An 18947-nucleotide genomic window follows, 5' to 3' on the forward strand; every position below is an offset into this window, starting at 1 on the left:
AAAAATAAAATAAACAGGGAAAAAAAACAGCTTTTTCATCTATCGCCGACCACAAAAGTGGAATAAAACGCAATCAAAAAGACGAAGGCAAATACAAATGATATAACTGGAAATATCATCTTGTCCCGCAAAAAGAAGCCACCTCACAGCTCCATCAGTAGAAAAATTTAAAAAAAGTTATAGCTCAGAATAAAGCGATGCAAAAAAATATAACTTCACCTGCTGTTGATTTTTTCATTCTGCCTCCCAAAGATCACAGTAAGACTCGGCTCCCATTTATCCAGCGCTCTGCGCTGAGTGCTTACACCGAGGTTTTTGTGTAAATCTCTGAAATACGTGATTCAGACAGAACCTCTTGCAGAAGATTCCCTATAATGAGGCAGATGGAGGCACTAGGGATGCAGTTTGCCCTGTGATCTGGTGGTGTCAGTCTTTTTAGGCATGCATAAAAATGCGATCTACTAGTTTTTTGTTTTTCTGAAAAGAAGGGCAACACTGAACAGATGCCAGAGAGAAGTCCACAGTAATTCTGCTGACTCATAGTGAATGCATCCCTCAGGGGTTTTATGTAAAATCACGTCACTCGGAGATTTAGATGGAAACCCCGATATAAATGCTCAGTGTACAGCACAGGATAAATGTAATCCCAAATGTTATGTTAAATGTTCCCAATAAAAGCAAGTCCCCACTCAGGTCTGTCATCTGCTAACGGAAATATAAAATAAAACAGCGCTACAGCTCCTAACCTCCCAAAAGAAATCCAACAAAATTCTGTGCTCCCAAATCCAAATGCCCCCCTCCCTTCTGAGCCACACAGTGTGCCCAAACCACATTTAGCATACACGTTTGGAATTTCTGTAGCGATGAGAGCTCGCCTAATTTACGAGTGCATGTCTCCAGAAATACCAGCCGGGTACTACAACATACAGCGCACTACAATGGCAGTTTGCAATTTTCACTCTGCAACATCCACTGCTGCTTGTTTCTGGAAAACACCCATGGAGTCAAAATAGTCCCTACATCTGTAGATAAATTCCCAAGGGGGTATAATTTCCAAAATGGGGTCACTTAAGGAATGATTCTGCTCTTCTAGCAATTAGGGGCTCTGTACATGGAGTCCGTATACTCCAATTATAAGAATCTCTGCACTCCAGGAGGCAAATAGCGCTCCGTCCCTCCAGAGTCTAGCCGTATGCCTAAGCAGTACCATACAGCCACATATGGGGCATTTCCACATTTAGCAGAAATTGTGGAACAAATTTTGGGGCCATTTTCACCCATTTACCCATGTCAAAATGTAAAATCTGAGGCTACAACAACATTTTAGTGGTAAAAATGTAATTATTCTTTCCTCACAGCAAAATGGTATAAAATTCTTTGACACACCTGAGGTGTCAATATGATCACTGAACCCCCAGATTAATTCATTGGGGGGTGTAATTTGTAAAATGAGGTAATTTATGGAGGGGGGTTCTGTTCTGGCACCTTAGGGGCTCTGTCAACGTGACATGGCACGTCAAACCAGTCCAACAAAATCTTAACTCCAATATGGCGCTTCTTCCCTTCTGAGCTTTGCACTATGTCTCAAAAGTAGTTTTCCACCACATATGGGGTATTGGTGTACTCAGGATAAATTGCAGAAAAAGTTTTGGGGTCCATTTTCTCTCGTTACTGATGTGAAAATAAAAAATGGTAGTTACCTGCCGATAACGGTATTTCTCTGATCCCATGATGGCACCACGGAGAGAGGGGTCCGCCCCCAGGGACAGGAAACCTACAGATGAAAAAGGGCGTACCTCTCTCCCACATCAGTTGGATTACAGAGCCTTATACAGAACTTCAGCTGCAACTCAATATTTGCACAAATTAAACTTAACCTATTTAACTTAACAGAGGCACCGTGACTAAAATTAATTACTAGTACATTATCAAGTGCACACCTGTGTGTAAAAAGGGAGGGAATATACGGGTGCCATCATGGGATCAGAGAAATACCGTTATCGGCAGGTAACTACCATTTTCTCTATCCCCATGATGGCACCACGGAGAGATTTGAATAGATAGAACTCTTAGGGAGGGACCACTGCCTCTAGAACCCTTCGCCCAAAGGTAGGATCAGAGGAGGTCAAGTCTAAGCGGTAATGCTTGAAAAATGTAGACTGGGAAGACCAAGTGGCCGCTCTACATATCTGTTGTATTGAAGCGCCAGCTCTCTCCGCCCAGGATGATGCCACTGCTCTGGTCGAATGAGCCTTTATATTCTCTGGGATGGCTGTCCCACAGGATGAGTAAGATAGGGCGATGGCGTCTCTTATCCATCTCGCTAAGGTGGCTTTCGATGCTTTTTGTCCCTTCCGTGGACCCTGGAAGCAGACAAACAGAGCCCTATCTTTCCTGCACTCCCTAGTGGCTGATAGATATTGGACCAGACATCTTTTTACATCTAGGGTATGCAGTGTCTTTTCCCCCTCATTTTTAGGGTTGGGACAAAAGGAGGGTAAAGACATTTCTTGCGTTCTATGAAACTGACGCTATTTTAGGGAGATAAGCCGGGTCAGTTTTTAGAATGACTCTGTCATCAAGTATCTGAGTAAAGGGCGGGCATGAAGATAACGCTTGTATATCGCTGACACGACGAGCTGAGGTTAGGGCCACTAGGAGTGTGGTTTTTAGAGATAAGATCTTTAAAGGAATTTCTGTCAGGGGCTCAAAGAGAGGTTTGGTTAGAGCGTTTAGTACGAGGTTTAGATCCCATGGAGGAGAGTTGTGGAGGGGAATTGGTGTGGACCTAGATGAGGCTTTAATAAATCGCATGACCCACCGATTTCTGGCCAAATCATAATTATACAGTGCTCCCAAGGCTGCTACCTGAACCTTTAGAGTGCTTGTAGCCAAACCTCTTTCCAGACCTTTTTGTAAGAACTCAAGGATTTTCTCTATTGGGATCTCCCCGGACGGGTCTGCCCCTGATACTGACATAAATTTTTTCCAGACTTTCCCATATATTTTAGTGGTTACGGGTTTTCTACTCTGTAAAAGAGTGGACACCAAGTTAGGAGAGAACCCTTTGTCCCTTAGCAACCTCCTTTCAAAAGCCATGCTATCATGTGTAAATGTTTTACATTGGGGTGAAATACTGGACCCTGGGACAGAAGTTTCGGAGTGTCTGGTAGAACCCATGGACTTGATATGGACATTTTTCTTAGCCAAGAAAACCATATTCTGCGGGGCCAGAATGGCACTATTAGTATCACTGTGGCTCCCTCCTCCCGAATTTTCCTCAACACTAAGGGGATGAGCGACATTGGAGGGAACGCATAGGCGAGATGATAGTTCCAAGGAATTGTCAGTGCATCTAGAGCTACGGGGTTCCCCCGGGGATCGATTGAGCAGAATGTTTTTACTTTGCAGTTTTGGCTGTTCGCGAATAGGTCTATTTCTGGTAGACCCCAGAGATTCACGATTTGATCGAAGACCGACTGGTTTAGTTCCCACTCCCCCTGCTTTAAGCATGTTCTGCTCAGGAAGTCTGCAGTTTGGTTTTCGGAGCCTTTTAAGTGGAGAGCTGTCAAGGACTTTAGACTGTGTTCCGCTATGTGGAAGATGGATTGGGTTACCTCCATCAGAGCTCGACACCTGGTTCCCCCTTGGTGGTTTAGATATGCAACCACTACCTGGTTGTCCGAAAAGACTTTTACGTGATGACCGTGAAGGAGATATAGAAAGTGTGTTAGGGCCAGTTTTACCGCTAGCAGTTCTTTCATGTTGGAAGAGTCTAGCTCTTGACTTTTGTTCCAACTCCCCTGTGCCACTTGATCGCCTATATGTGCTCCCCAGCCCCAGGGGCTTGCATCCGTCGTTAGAATCTTCTCCGTCGGTAGCGCCCAAGGAACCCCTTTGGTTAAATTCCCTGGGTCTGCCCACCATGCTAGGGAGTGTATCGTGTTTGGTGATATACTTAACTGCCCGTCTAAATTTCCGTGCAGAGATATGCCTAAATTTAAAGTCTCCCATTGTAGATCCCGGGAATGACGTTGTGCCCACTGTACTGCCGGGATACAGGCAGTCATAGAGCCCAGAAGGGACATTGCTCTCCTCAGAGTAGTGACTGGGGATACCGTCAGCTGTAACACTGCCTGTGTCATTTTTTGAACCTTCTCCTGAGGAAGATAGCATGTCTGCGTGATCGAGTCTAGGACTATCCCTAAGTACTCCTGTACCTGGGATGGCACCATTTTGGACTTGGGTATGTTTAGCAGCCACCCTAGACTCGACAGAGAAGCAATGACCAGATTCAACTGTTGTTCGCAGTGTTGAAATGAGTTCCCTACCACGAGGAGGTCGTCCAGATAGGGAACTATTAAGATATTCTGTTCCCGTATGTGGGCCATTACCTCTGACATTATTTTCGTGAATACCCGAGGAGCGATGGCTATCCCGAAGGGGAGAGCCCGGAATTGGAAGTGTTTTACTTCCCCCTGGATATTCACTGCCAGTCTGAGATATTTTTGATAATCTCTGTGGATGGGCACATGGTAATATGCGTCTCGTAAATCTAGAACAGTCATGAAACACAAGGGAATGAGTATTCTCACGCAAGATTTTATTGTCTCCATTTTGAAATGTTGTATCTCCAGGAAACTGTTTAGTTTTTTGAGATTTATGATCGTTCTGTACGATCCGTCCGTTTTTTTGCGGAGGAAGAGAGGAGAATAGAAACCCGTACCTCTTTCCTGGCATGGGACTTCTTGCAATACACCTTTCTGGATTAGGTTCAGAATCTCCTTCTGGAGAGCTGACTGTTCGTGTGATTGTTTTTGAGGCGTTACCATGAAGGAGTTGCCGGGAGGGATACGAAATTTGAATTTGAGGCCTTCTCGTATAATACCTAGAATCCAAGGACTGTTTGAAATTCTTTCCCAGGCTGGAAGAAACTCGGCTAGTCTCCCTCCGACCCGGGGAATACGTTCATTGGGATTTTTTATTATCTGGAGGGGGGGGGGGGGGGTTGTTGAACAAGAAGCCCCTGTTTTTGTTTCTTCTTCTATCTTCCCATCCGTCTTTATTTCCTTTTGGAGGTCTTTTCCGCATGACCTTTCTGTTCTGAAAGGAGCGCCTATATGACTGGTTGGGGAACCCGGGGAAAGATTTCTTTTTATCTCCTGCTTTGTCGAGGATGTAGTCCAGCGTTGATCCAAACAGGAATTCACCTTCGCAAGGTATTGAGCATAGCTTGGTCTTTGTCTGCAGGTCCCCCGGCCAGCACTTTAGCCACAGGGCGCGTCTTGCGGCGTTTGAGAAAGAAGCCGACCTGGCTGCTAATCTTGCTGAGTCCACCGAAGCGTCGGCCAAAAAGGCTGCCGCCCCTTTCATCATGGACACTGACTTTTGTATTGTCTCTCTTGGAACTTTCTCCTTTAGTTGAGAATCCAAATGCTCAAGCCACACCATTAAGGCACGGGCCGTGCAGGTGGCTGCGATGGCTGGTTTTAGACCCCCTCCTGCTGCTTCCCAGGAGTTTTTTAAGAAGGTGTCTGCCTTTTTGTCCATCGGATCCTTTAGAGTGTCCTCGAAGGGCAGGGCAAATTTTTTAGAGGCCTTTGCTATGGCCACATCCAGTTTGGGTGCCTTGCTCCAGGATGAGCAGGCTGGGTCATCGAACGGGTACTTTCTCTTGGGGGTCAAGAACTTTCTTATCCGGTTTCTTCCATTCTTTTTTGATCAAAGAATGAATTTTCTCATTTATTGGAAATACTCTTCTTTTCTTTTGTTCTAGTCCGCTGAACATTATGTCCTGTGCTGTTCTTTTAGGACGTTCGTCTACCAGACCCATAGTTGTTCTGATGGCCTTTACCAGTGCGTCTGTCTCCTCGATGGGGAAGCAACTGCGTCCCCTCTCTGATGATAGTGAAGAGGTCTCGGATGTCGACGAGTCATTAGAGTCAGATGTTTCATTTTCTGATTCGTCTATACTGGATTCGGGAGACTTATGACCTGATCTATGTTTTTTCCTCGGAATTTTAATGCCTTTGAGGGCACTCTCCACTTGATTTTTTATTAGTGTTTTCAGGTCTGATGCGAACGCCGGAGATTCCTCCTGAATGGTTTTTTCTATGCAGGACCCGCATAGCTTTTTTTCCCATGAGGAAGGTAGTTTTTCCGAACATATCGCACACTCTTTGTGCTTTGATTTGCCTGTACATTTTCTTCCCTAGGAGAAAAAAGTAATCTCGTATTACATTATTACTTTCACGTAGATCACTCACCCCTTACGACTAAGAGATACAGTCTCTGGCCTCGGGACTGTATCCACTGGATTCGTCGCCGGCCGCGTATTTTTCCCAGAGACTCGGCTGCGTTGTGACCCTGAGCGTCCGCTGCTGCTGCGCTGCTGGGAGGAAGCGTTTCCCTTGCGCTGATGCTGTGAGCGCGGATGCCGCAGTACTTGCTCAGGTGATGATTGTGCACATTCCTGTGCCTCTTGCTGCTCTTTAACGCTCATAGTGGTTCCGCTCTGCGTTTTCACCAAAGAGAGGGTTTCCCACGCTTCCCCCTTAGAGAACGCTGTTTTTTAAACTTGCCGCCGGCAGAAGCGGTCATCTGCGCATGCGCGCGCGTCACTTCCGGTTCGCGGCACAGGCGTCCTATAGGGAAGATATTATCGGGGACGCCTGTGCGCGCGTTTTATCGTTTCGCCCTTGTCCGGTTTGGGCGGCGGTGTCCAGCGGTGACATGAGGCGCTTTTGCGCGCTCTAGCGCCTGCTATGGTAGCGTAGCCGCCGCTACCTCCATGTACCGATTAGCGGTACAGAGGCTGTATCGGTGACCGCCGTCACCTGCCTCTTTCCTCCCCTTTTTTTTTTTCCCACTGGGGAAGGCAGGCTCGATCCTCTTCACTGCCTCCCCCTGCAACACTCACCCATAGGGCCATCCGACCCCCGTGGTGGTGCTTCAGGGTCAGAAGAAAAGGGGGGAGAAAACCTGCTGGACCCAGCCGTGACAGGGCACCCCCTGTCAGGAACCGACCGGCCAGCTCCCTGGAATCCCACGAAGAATTCTTCAGGTACGTGCTGTAGGTTCCCCGTCAGGGACAGGAAACCAACTGATGTGGGAGAGAGGTACGCCCTTTTTCATCTGTAGGTTTCCTGTCCCTGGGGGCAGACCCCTCTCTCCGTGGTGCCATCATGGGGATAGAGAAAATTAGAGCTAAAAACATTTTTTGTGGAAAAAAAAAATTAACATTTTTATTTTCACTGCTCTTTTTTATTAACTTCTGTGAAGCACCTGGGGGTTCAAGGTGCTCATCACACATCTAGATACATTCCTTGTGGTGGGTTTCCACTGTTTAGGCACATCAGGGGATGTCCAAATGTGACATGATGCCCGCTAAGGATTCCAGCCAATTTTGCGCTCCAAAAGTACAATGGCGCTCCTTCCATTCTAAGACCTGCTGTACCCCACCCACATATGGAGTACAGGCGTTTTCGGGAAAAATTGCTCAACAAATTTTGGAGTCCATTTTCCCTTTTCAAAATAAACGTGGGTTAAAACAAAGTTAAATGTTCATTTTCTCCTTCCACATTGCTTTAGTTCTCATGAAGCACCTGAAAGGTTAATAAACTTCGTGAATGTGGTTTTGTGCACCTTGAGGGGTGCAGTTTTTACAATGGTGTCACTTTTGGGTATTTTCTGTCATATAGGCCCCAAAGTCACTTCAAATGTGATGTGGTCCCTAAAAAGAAAAAAAAAAAAAAAGGGCTTTGTAATTTTTGTTGGAAAAATGAGAAAATCGCTGGTCAACTTTTAACCTTTATAACCTAATAAAAAAATAATAATGTTTCCAAAATGGTGCTGATCTAAAGTAGACATGTGGAAAATGTTATTTATTAACTATTGTGTGTGACATGACTCTTGTTTAAGGGCATAAAAACAAAAACTTTGAAAATTGCTTAATGTTCCAAATTTCAGATTTTTTCACAAATAAACACAAGTGCAATATGTCACGGAAAAAAACAAACAAACCAACAGTCTCATAATCAGTGGGATCGGTTGAAGCGATCCAGAGTCATTACCTCATAAAGTGACAGTGGTGGGGGGGGGTTAAAGCGGTTAAGCTCATGTTCAGTATTTGGTCAGTACTTTAACTCAGTATTTATAAGCCAAAACCAGGAGTGGAACAATCAGAGGAAAAGTATAATAGAAACATATGCACCACTTCTGCATTTATCACCCACTCCTGGTTTGGGCTTATAAATACTGAGGTAAAAACCTCACAAAATGGTGATAGTGTGAGCGTGGGGTAAGAATTTACTCACGTGTAAATTGATAATGAGACTCTTGCTGCTGACTAAACATGGAGAGGACCGATTCAGGGGAGACCCCCACATTGTTCTTCCAAATGTCTTCTGTATAAAACTCGACAGTGTGAGCCCCAGAAATGTGAGCACTCATCTGTAAGAATTGCAGCAAGCTTTCTAAGGACTCTTTCACCTTGTCCGTACTCGGAGCTGTCCAGGAAGCATACATTTCCCTATAATGAAGAGAATCCATAATGTAAGATTGATAAAATACCATATGCATATTATTTGGGGACTGCGATGGATCACAAGAACACAGCAACATGAAAGGCGATTTCTCCAACATTTACACTAAACCCTTGCTTAGCCTCGATAAGTGTTACAAACTATTATTAGTTTCAGTGGTTCATTAAAAGATGATCAAAAATCAAAAGGTTTTTTTTTTTTTTACAGTTTTTGTTATTTCAGAAAAAAAAAAGCTTTCATATTTGGGAAATACATAGTCTTCCTGCAATTTCTTTACCAACAGTGCAGCAGTATTTATAGTAGCAACAATGAGACAATTATTACAGAAATCTCAATGGACTATTATTTGGGTTTCCAAATTTCAGAAAAGTGGACCCAGTATGAGATGCTGGCTCAGTGATTGACTGCAGCAGTGATGAGAGCTATCAAAGTACTGTCACCACAACAAGTAGGTTGGGTCGTCTGCATGAACAGACCAGATGAGCTCTTTGATTGGCTGCAGCGGTAAAGAGAGCTGTAGATGTAACATCATGGCTGCAGCCAAAACACTGAGACCAGAGCAGCAGCAGCAGCAGAGTCTGGGGACGGCGAGCACCTGCTATGAGTGTTATGTACACTGCTCAAAAAATAAAGGGAACACTAAAATACCACATCCTAGATATCTCTAAATGAAATATTCCAGTTGCAAATTTTTATTCATTGGATAGTGGAATGTGTTCAGAACAATAAAACATAAATGTAAATCAAAATGAATATCCCATGGAGGTCTGGATTTGGGATGATACTCAAAATCAAAGTGGAAAATCAAATTACAGGCTGATCCAACTTCAGTGGAAATGCCTCATGAAAAGGAAAAGATGCTCACTATTGTGCATGGCCTCCACATGCCTGTATGAACTCCCTACTGTACAACGCCTGGGCATGCTCCTGATGAGGCAGAGGATGGTCTCCTGAGGGATCTCCTCCCAGACCTGAACTAAAGCATCCGCCAACTCCTGGAAAATCTGTGGTGGATGGAGCGAAACATGATGTCCCAGATGTGCTCAATCGGATTCTGGTCTGGTGAACGGGCGGGCCAGTCCATAGCTTCAATGCCTGCATCTTGCAGGAACTGCTGACACTCCAGCCACATGAGGTCTGGCATTGTTCTTCATTAGGAGGAACCGAGGGCCAACCGCACCAGCATATGGTCTCACAAGGGGTCTGAGGATCTCATCTCGGTACCTAATGGTAGTCAGGCTACCTCTGGCGAGCACATTAATGGCTCTGCGGCCATCCAAAGAAATGCCACCCCATACCATTACTGACCCACTGCCAAACCGGACATGCTGAAGGATGTTACAGGCAGCAGATCGCTCTCCACGGCATCTCTAGAGACTCTGTCACATGTGCTCAGTGTGAACCTGCTTTCATCTGTGAAGAGCACAGGGCGCCAGTGGCGAATTTGCCTATCCTGGTGTTCTGTGGCAAATGCCAAGCATCCTGCACGGTGTTGGGCTGTTAGCACAATCACCCTCTGTGGACGTCGGGCACTCAGACCATCCTCATGAAGTCGGTTTCTAACCGTTTGTGCAGACACATGCACATTTGTGGCCTGCTGGAGGTCATTTTGCAGGGCTCTGGCAGTGCTCCTCCTGTTCCTCCTTCCACAAAGGTGGAGGTAGCGGTCCTGCTGCTGGGTTGTTGCCCTCCTATGGCCCCCTCCACGCCTCCTGGTGTACTGGCCTGTCTCCTGGAAGCACCTCCAGCCTCTGGACACTATGCTGACAGACACAGCAAACCTTCTTGCCACAACTTGCATTGATGTGCCATCCTGGATGAGTTGCACTACCTGAGTCACTTGTGTGGGTTGTTAAGTTCATCTCATGCTACCACGAGTGTGAAAGAACAACCGACATTCAAAAGTGACCAAAACATCAGCCAGAAAGCATTGGTACCGAGATGTGGTCTGTAGTCCCCACCTGTAGAACCACTCCTTTATTGAGTGTGTCTTGAGAATTGCCAATAATTTCCATCTGTTGTCTATTCCATTTGCACAACAGGATCTGTTTTTTCTCATAGACTTGTATTAGCGCCGGATTGCCTCACGTGTCATCCGTTTTTGGCCGGATCCATCGAAAATGTGTTTTCCTGCGGTCGGAGAAAACGTACATAGGAAAGTTTTTTCTGTCTGTCGAAAAACTAGACAGCGACAGTTCTGGTAGAAAACGGGTGAAACGTCAGGTGAAATTATGAATCCGGTAACAGATTCATTTTTTTTTTTTTTTTTTTAATAGCGCATGCCCCGTAGTAGCATTTTCTATCCTGGAGTCTCTCTCTCGACCAGCTGGTGCCCGAATATCAGCTAGTTGGATCTGGCAAAAAAACAGATCCGTTGCATCAGTTTTCACAATTTGCAAAGGATCCGTTTTTTTTTCAAAAGTAGCCGGATTCAGCCTGACGGCGAAAACCTGATGTGTGAAAGTAGCCTCAGCTGTTTTGGCCGCTATTAGATACCGCCACCGCCTTTCAGGGCTGATATACAGTATCCTACAATGCTGTAGATAAGCCCCAAGTCTGACCTGAAAAATAAGTTATATTATATTCACCTGGGGGGGCGGTCCGGTCCGATGGGTGTCGCAGGTCCTGGTCCAGCACCTCCTATCTTCTTGCGACGCCGCAATCCTTGTTTCACAGGCTCCCCGGAATCGCACTGCAGTGCGCAGGGAAAAGTCAGAGAGGACTGGCACCTGCGCGCTGCAGGACTTTACTCTGCTCTCAACAGGGAAATTCAGTACGCATGCGCAGGAGAGCGATGCTGGGGAGAGATGAAGAAACAGGAGGGAGGTGTCGCAAGAAGATGGGAGGCGCTGGACCCGGACCTGCGACACCCATCGGACCGCCCAAACCCCCCTCCCCTCCAGGTGACTATAACAAAACTTATTTTTCAGGTCGGATCAGGGGCTTATATACAGCATTATAGAATGCTGTAGATAAGCCCTGAAAGGCAGTGGCCGTATTTTTATCAGCCAAGACTGCTGACAGGTTTCCTTTAATCAGCCGTCAAGTGCCTCCAACAGCCGCTGGTGGATTCGAAAGCCACCCACAGCTGTTAACCACTGACAGCAGCATTTAACAGGTGCAGACAGAAAGCACATCTTTGATCCCACCCATTGGAATGCCTGACATGTGATTGCAGAGCAGCGATAGGTTATCATGACAGCCGGTGATCTGCCAGCCCCTGGCAGTCGTTCATAGGATATTGAAATTTTTGCAATACATAGGCAAGGCTGAAGCACTGCTATACACAGCACAGGCGATCAGACAATGGCAGCTTCAAGTCTCATAAGGGAGCTATTAAATGAAGTAAAAAAATAAATGAATAAAATAAAGTTTTTTAAAAATTACAAAAAAAAAATTTAAAATCACCCCTCTTTTGTCCCATTAAAAATAAAACAATTGAAAAAAATACACATATTTGGTATCGCTGTGTTCAGAAATGTCCGATCTGTCAAAATATAAACTAAATTAATCCAGAAGAAACAAGAATGTGGAAAAAAAAAATAAAAAAAAAAATACTATTTTTGGTCACTGCAACATCTACCCCCCCCCCCCCAAAATGGTATCAATAAAAACATCAGCTCAATGCGCAAAGCATAAGCCCTCACCTCTGAATATTGAAAACGTTGCAGATCTCACAAAATACCATCTTTTTTTTTTTTTTTTTTTTCTTTAACAAACTTGTAAATTTGTGTTCATCAACTAAATACGGTAGTTAAAAAAAAATAAAAATACTGTATATACGAGTATAAGCCAACCCCCCCTAATTTTGCAACAAAAAACTGTGAAAACTAATTGACTCGAGTATAAGCCTAGAGTGGAACATGCAGCAGCTGCGGGTAAATGTTAAAAATAAAAATAGATACCAATAAAAGTAAAATTAATTGAGACATCAGTAGGTTAAGTGTTATTGAATATCCATATTGAATCAAGAGCCCCATATAATGCTCCATACAGTTCATTATGGCCCCATAAGATGCTCCATATTAAAATAGGCCCCATATAATGCTCCATACAGTTCATTATGGCCCATAAGATGCTCCATATACAAATATGCCCCATATAATGTTCCATGCAGTTCTTTATGGCCCCATAAGATGCTCCTTCATACAAAATAGGCCCCATATAATGCTCCATACAGTTCATTATGGCCCCATAAGATGATCCATATACAAATATGCCCATAGAATGCTCCCTGCAGTTCTTTATGGCCCCATAGATGCTCCATATAATGCTCCATGCAGTTATGGCCCCATAGATGCTCCATGCAGTTCTTGCCATGCATTGTGCCACATGTAATGCTGCTGCTGCACTAAAAAAAAAAAAAAAAATATGACATACCTCTCGTCGCTGCTCCTCAGTGTCCCGTCTCTCTGCACTGACTGTTCAGGCAGAGGGTGGCGCGCACACTAGTACGTCATCGCGTCCTCTGACCTGAACAGTCAAAGCAAGAGGACAGCAAGAAGAGGCGTCGGCGGAACGGTGAATATGACATACTTACCTGCTCCCGGCGCTCCTGACGCGGTCCCTGCATGTCCCACGGTCTTCGGGAGCGGAAGCTTTTTCCTGTAGTGAGCGGTCAGATGGTACTGCTTATTACAGTAATGAATATGCGGCTCCACCCCTATGGGAGTGGAGTCCATATTCATAACTTTAATGAGCGGTACCAGTGACCGCTGAACAGGGGAAGAAGCTGCAGGCGCCCGAAGACATGCAGGTACTGTGTCATGAGCAGGTGAGTATTTGACAGGCGTCGCTCCCCCTCACCCACCAACCCCCCCGCCTTCCATGACTCGAGAATAAGCCGAGAGGGGCACTTTCAGCCCATTTTTTTTGGGCTGAAAATCTCGGCTTATACTCGAGTTTATACGGTACACACATTTAGCATCTGTCTACTCATAATGACTTGGAGAATCATATTGCCAGTGTTAGGACTGGCGGAACGCACCGAATAAATAGTGAGATTATATTTGGTGCGTTCGCAACCCGGGGTCCACCGTGCAGGAGAGAACCTGCTGCTGGCAAATGGCGGTGGAAGCGAACTCTGTTACGTCACAGGGTCGCGGTACCACACAAAGAGCGCAAGCAAGGAGTCACAGAACTTAATCCCAACACTAGGGAATAGAGTTCGTATAGACCTCTTGCGCTCGACACCGCTACTGGGTGTCAGACTATAACTAATAATCAAATATATAAAGGTGTGTGTGTGTGTGTGTGTGTGTGTGTGTGTGTGTGTGTGTGTGTGTGTGTGTGTGTGTGTGTGTGTGTGTGTGTGTGTGTGATTGGCATCTGCACAGTCGCAGCTACAGCCACAAAATTTTGCACAGTCACACGTCTGGACCCCGAGAGCGTCGTAGGCTATGTTGAGAGGTGAAATTTTAACCCAGCGCTTTCCAATTCACCAAACAATTTTGCCCCTATCTACATAATGGGGAAAAGTGAAAGGAAAAGTGTAGGAGGCAAATTGACAGCTGCCAGATGTGAACAAGGGGGTCTTAAAGAATGAGAGCGATGGCGCCAAAGAGTATATACCGTACAGTTGCTAAGGTGGGGCCTCGACATGGGATACTCACCACACACGGGGATATGAACACACACACAAAATGCGCCACACACTACCACGTGCTTGAACACATATTACCCTCAGCACACATTTCACCACAAATACACCAACCTCGCCACATAAAAGTCGAAACACAAAAGTCGCCACTCAAAACTCTCCACACGCAGAACTCGCCACATGCAAAAACTAGGCTCTTGCAAAACTCGCCACAAGTGCAAAACTCGCCACACGCAAAACTTGCACACGCGGAAAAATTGCCACATGCACAAAAGTTGCAACACATGCAAAAGTTGCCTCACACAAAACTTGCACATACTCAAAAGGCACCACACATAAAACTCGCCATGCGCAAAACTTGCTGCACACAACTTGCTACACTAACCTGTCACATGCAACTCGACACACAAAAAGTTGCTACACGCATGTTGCCACACAAAACTCATCTCACAAAAGTCGCTACATGCATGTCGCCACACGCAACTCAACACACACAACTTGACAAACGAAACTCGCCCTAAAACACACACAAGTCTGGTATTATCCTTCAAAAATAAAAATCTGATTAATAAGCAGACAAACTACAACAAATGTACCATATAGGAAATACGGCAACTGTCAGTCACATGACCTGTCTATTATGTGTATGTGTGAGCTAATATATACTGCCAGGGGGAGGGATTCCTGTTGGCTGGGGATTTATCAGGCTGCCAATTTAGCTTACAAATACTGAGGTAAAAATACTGAGCAAATAACGTGTGAACGAGGTCTAATACAGGAGGAGATGACACAGATATATACTATATACAGGAGAGATGACACACAGGTATATACTATATAGAGGAGATGACATACAGGTACATATATATACAGGAGGAGATGACATACAGGTATATACTATGTACAGGAGCAGATGACCTACAGGTATATACTATATACAGGAGGAGATGACACACAGATATATACTATATACAGGGGAGATGACACACAGGTATATACTATATACAGGAGGAGATGACAAACAGGTATATACTATATATAGAAGGAGAGGACATTCAGGTATATACTATACTAGCTGAAGAGCCCGGCGTTGCCTGGGCATAGTAAATATCTGTGGTTAGTTATAGCACCTCACTGCTCTTATTTTCCCATCACACCTCTCATTTTCCCAATCACATCTTTAATTTTCCCCCTCACATCTCTCATTTTCTCCCTCACACCTCATTTTCTCCCTCACTCCTCTCATTCCCCCCTAACACTTGTCATTTCGACCTCACATCTGTCATTTTCCGATCACTCCACTATTTTCCCTCACTCCTCTCATTTTTCACTCACACCTTTTCATTTTCACTTCACACTTCTCATTTTCACCTCAGTATATACATGTTTGTCATCTCCCTTATATATAGTATACACCTGTATTTCATCTCCTGTATATACCTGTATGTCATCTCCCCTGTATATAGTATATACCTGTATGTCATCTCCTCCTATATATAGTATATACCTGTATGTCATCTCCTCCTATATATAGTATATACCTGTATGTCATCTTCTATATATAGTATATACCTGTATGTCATCTCCTCCTGTATATAGTATATACCTGTGTGTTATCTCCCCTGTATATAGTATATATCTGTGTGTCATCTCCTGTATATAGTATATACCTGTATGTCATCTTCTATATATAGCATATACCTGTATGTCATCTCCTCCTGTATATAGTATATACCTGTAGGTAATCTGCTCCTGTATATAGTATATACCTGTGTGTCATCTCCTCCTGTATATAGTATATACCTGTATGTCGTCTCCTCCTGTATATAGTATGTACCTGTATGTCATCTCCTCCTCTATATAGTATATACCTGTGTATCATCTCTCCTGTATATAGTATATATCTGTGTGTCATCTCCCCTGTATATAGTATATACCTGTGTGATCTCCTGTATTAGACCTCATTCACACGTTATTTGCTCAGTATTTTTACCTCAGTATTTGTAAGATAAATTGGCAGCCTGATAAATCCCCAGCCAACAGGAAGCCCTCCCCCTGGCAGTATATATTAGCTCACACATACACATAATAGACAGGCCATGTGACTGACAGCTGCCGTATTTCCTATATGGTACATTTGTTGCTCTTGTAGTTTGTCTGCTTATTAATCAGATTTTTATTTTTGAAGGATAATACCAGACTTGTGTCTGTTTTAGGGCGAGTTTCGTTTGTCAAGTTGTGTGTGTTGAGTTGTGTGGCAACATGCGTGTAGCAACTTTTTGTGTGTTGAGTTGCATGTGACAGGTTAGTGTAGCAAGTTGTGTGCAGCAAGTTTAGCGCATGGCGAGTTTTGCGCGTGGCGAGTTTTATGTCTGGTGCCTTTTGAGTATGTGCAAGTTTTGTGTGAGGCAACTTTTGCATGTGTTGCAAATTTTGTGCATGTGGCAATTTTTCCGCGTGTGCAAGTTTTGCGTGTGGCGAGTTTTTCATGAGGTGAGTTTTGCGTGAGCCTAGTTTTTGCATGTGGCGAGTTTTGCGCGTGGCGAGTTTTGAGCGGCGACTTTTGTGTTTCGACTTTTATGTGGCGAGGTTGGTGTATGTGTGGTGAAATGTGTGCTGAGGGTGGTATATGTGTTCAAGCACGTGGTAGTGTGTGGCGCATTTTGTGTGTGTGTTCATATCCCCGTGTGTGGTGAGTATCTCATGTCGGGGCCCCACCTTAGCAACTGTACGGTATATACTCTTTTGCGCCATCGCTCTCATTCTTTAAGTCCCGCTTGTTCACATCTGGCAGCTGTCAATTTGCCTCCAACACTTTTCCTTTCACTTTTCCCCATTATGTAGATAGGGGAAAAATAGTTTGGTGAATTGGAAAGCGCGGGGTTAAAATTTCACCTCACAACGTAGCCTATGACGCTCTCGGGGTCCAGACGTGTGACTGTGCAAAATTTTGTGGCTGTAGCTACGACGGTGCAGATGCCAATCCCAGACATACACACACACATACACACACACACACACACACACATTCAGCTTTATATAGTAGATATAGGGGAGATGACACACAGCAGGTATATACTATATACAGGGGAGATGACACAGGTATATACTATATACAGGAGATGACATACAGATGTATACTATATATAAGGGAGATGACAAACATGTATATACTGAGGTGATGAGGTGAAAATGAAAAGGTGTGAGTGCAAAATGAGAGGAGTGAGGAAAAATAGTGGAGTGATCAGAAAATGACAGATGTGAGGTTGAAATGACAAGTGTTAGGGGGGAATGAGAGGAGTGAGGGAGAAAATGAGAGATGTGAGGGAGAAAATGAGAGGCGTGATGGGAAAATAAGAGAAGTGAGGTGCTATAAAGAACCACAGATATTTACTATGCCCAGGCAACGCCGGGCTCTTCAGCTAGTAGTAAACTAAAGCACAAGAGTGCAAGCAGTGCCGCACTGGCGAATGCCACCAACCACCCAGACTTGGGTTAGAGAAGCGCTCTATTAGCGCACGGCGCCACACTGGCGGTCACATCAATAGACGCTGTATCGTATGTTTTAACCCTGCTGTTCTATTCATTTACACTATATCCTTGTACTGCTCCGGTCATTTTTAACCGGACCTATTAACCCCTTCAAGTCGCGGCCCTTTTTCGTTTTTGCGTTTTCATTTTTCACTTCCCTCCTTCCCAGAGCCATAACTTTTTTATTTTTCCGTCAATATGGTCATGTGAGGGCTTATTTTTTGCGGGACGAGTTGTACTTTTGAACAACACCATTAGTTTTACCATGTCTTTTACTAGAAAACGGGAAAAAAATTCCAAGTGCGGTGAAATTGCAAAAAAAGTGCAATCCCACACTTGTTTTTTGTTTGGTTTTGCTAGGTTCATTAAATGCTAAAACTAACCTACCATTGTGATTCTCTAGGTCATTACGAGTTCATAGACATCTAACATGTCTAGGTTATTTTTTATCCAAGTGGTGAAAAAAAAATTCAAAACTTTGCTTAAAAAAAAAAAAAAAAGTGCCATTTTCCGAAACCCGAAGCGTCTCCATTTTTCGTGATCTGGGGTCGGGTGAGGGCTTATTTTTTGCGTGCCGAGCTGACGTTTTTAATGATACCATTTTGGTGCAGATACGTTCTTTTGATCGCCCGTTATTGCATTTTAATGCAATGTCACGGTGACCAAAAAAACGTAATTCTGGCGTTTCGGATTTTTTTCTCACTACGCTGTTTAGCGATCAGGTTAATGCTTTTTTTATTGATAGATCGGGCGATTCTGAATGTGGCGATACCAAATACATGTAGGTTTTTTTTTTTTATTGTTTTATTTAGGATGGGGCGAAAGGGGGGTGATTTAAACTTTTATATTTTTTATATTTTTTTCATATTTTTAAAAACATTTTTTTTTTTTTTTTTTTATTTGTGCCATGCTTCAATAGCGATCGCTCTGCTACATAGCAGCGATCATCAGATCGCTGCTATGTAGCTGAAATGCAGGTGTGCTGTGAGCGCCGACCACAGGAGGGCGCTCACAGCAGGCCGGCATCAGTAACCATTGAGGTCTCAAGGACCTCTATGGTTACCTTCCTGATGCATCGCCGACCCCCGATCATGTGACGGGGGTCGGCGATTACATCATTTCCGGCCGGAAGCGCCGGTTAAATGCCGCCGAGTTTGACAGCGGCATTTAACAGGTTAATAGCGGAGGGTGAATAGCGATTTCACCCACCGCTATTGCGCGCACATGTCAGCTGCACAAAACAGCTGACATGTCGCGACTTTGATGTGGGCTCA

At 44.5% G+C, this 18947-nt stretch overlaps 1 protein-coding gene across 4 annotated transcripts in view; it reads right to left on the bottom strand.

Moving 5' to 3' along the window:
* The window catches only part of METTL25 (methyltransferase like 25), a 354554-nt gene that overhangs the window by 329020 nt on the left and 6587 nt on the right, over positions 1-18947 (bottom strand). For all 4 annotated transcript variants that reach the window (XR_011320723.1, XR_011320722.1, XM_069764405.1 and 1 more), the window contains exon 2: positions 8316-8530. Coding sequence is in view for 2 of the 4 variants with exons in the window: in XM_069764405.1 (XP_069620506.1) it covers positions 8316-8526 (211 nt within the window). In the remaining 2 variants the exon portion in view is untranslated. The remainder of the gene's footprint in view (positions 1-8315; positions 8531-18947) is intronic.

Source organism: Ranitomeya imitator, chromosome 4 (genome assembly GCF_032444005.1).
Source record: "Ranitomeya imitator isolate aRanImi1 chromosome 4, aRanImi1.pri, whole genome shotgun sequence".
NCBI lineage: Eukaryota > Metazoa > Chordata > Amphibia > Anura > Dendrobatidae > Ranitomeya > Ranitomeya imitator.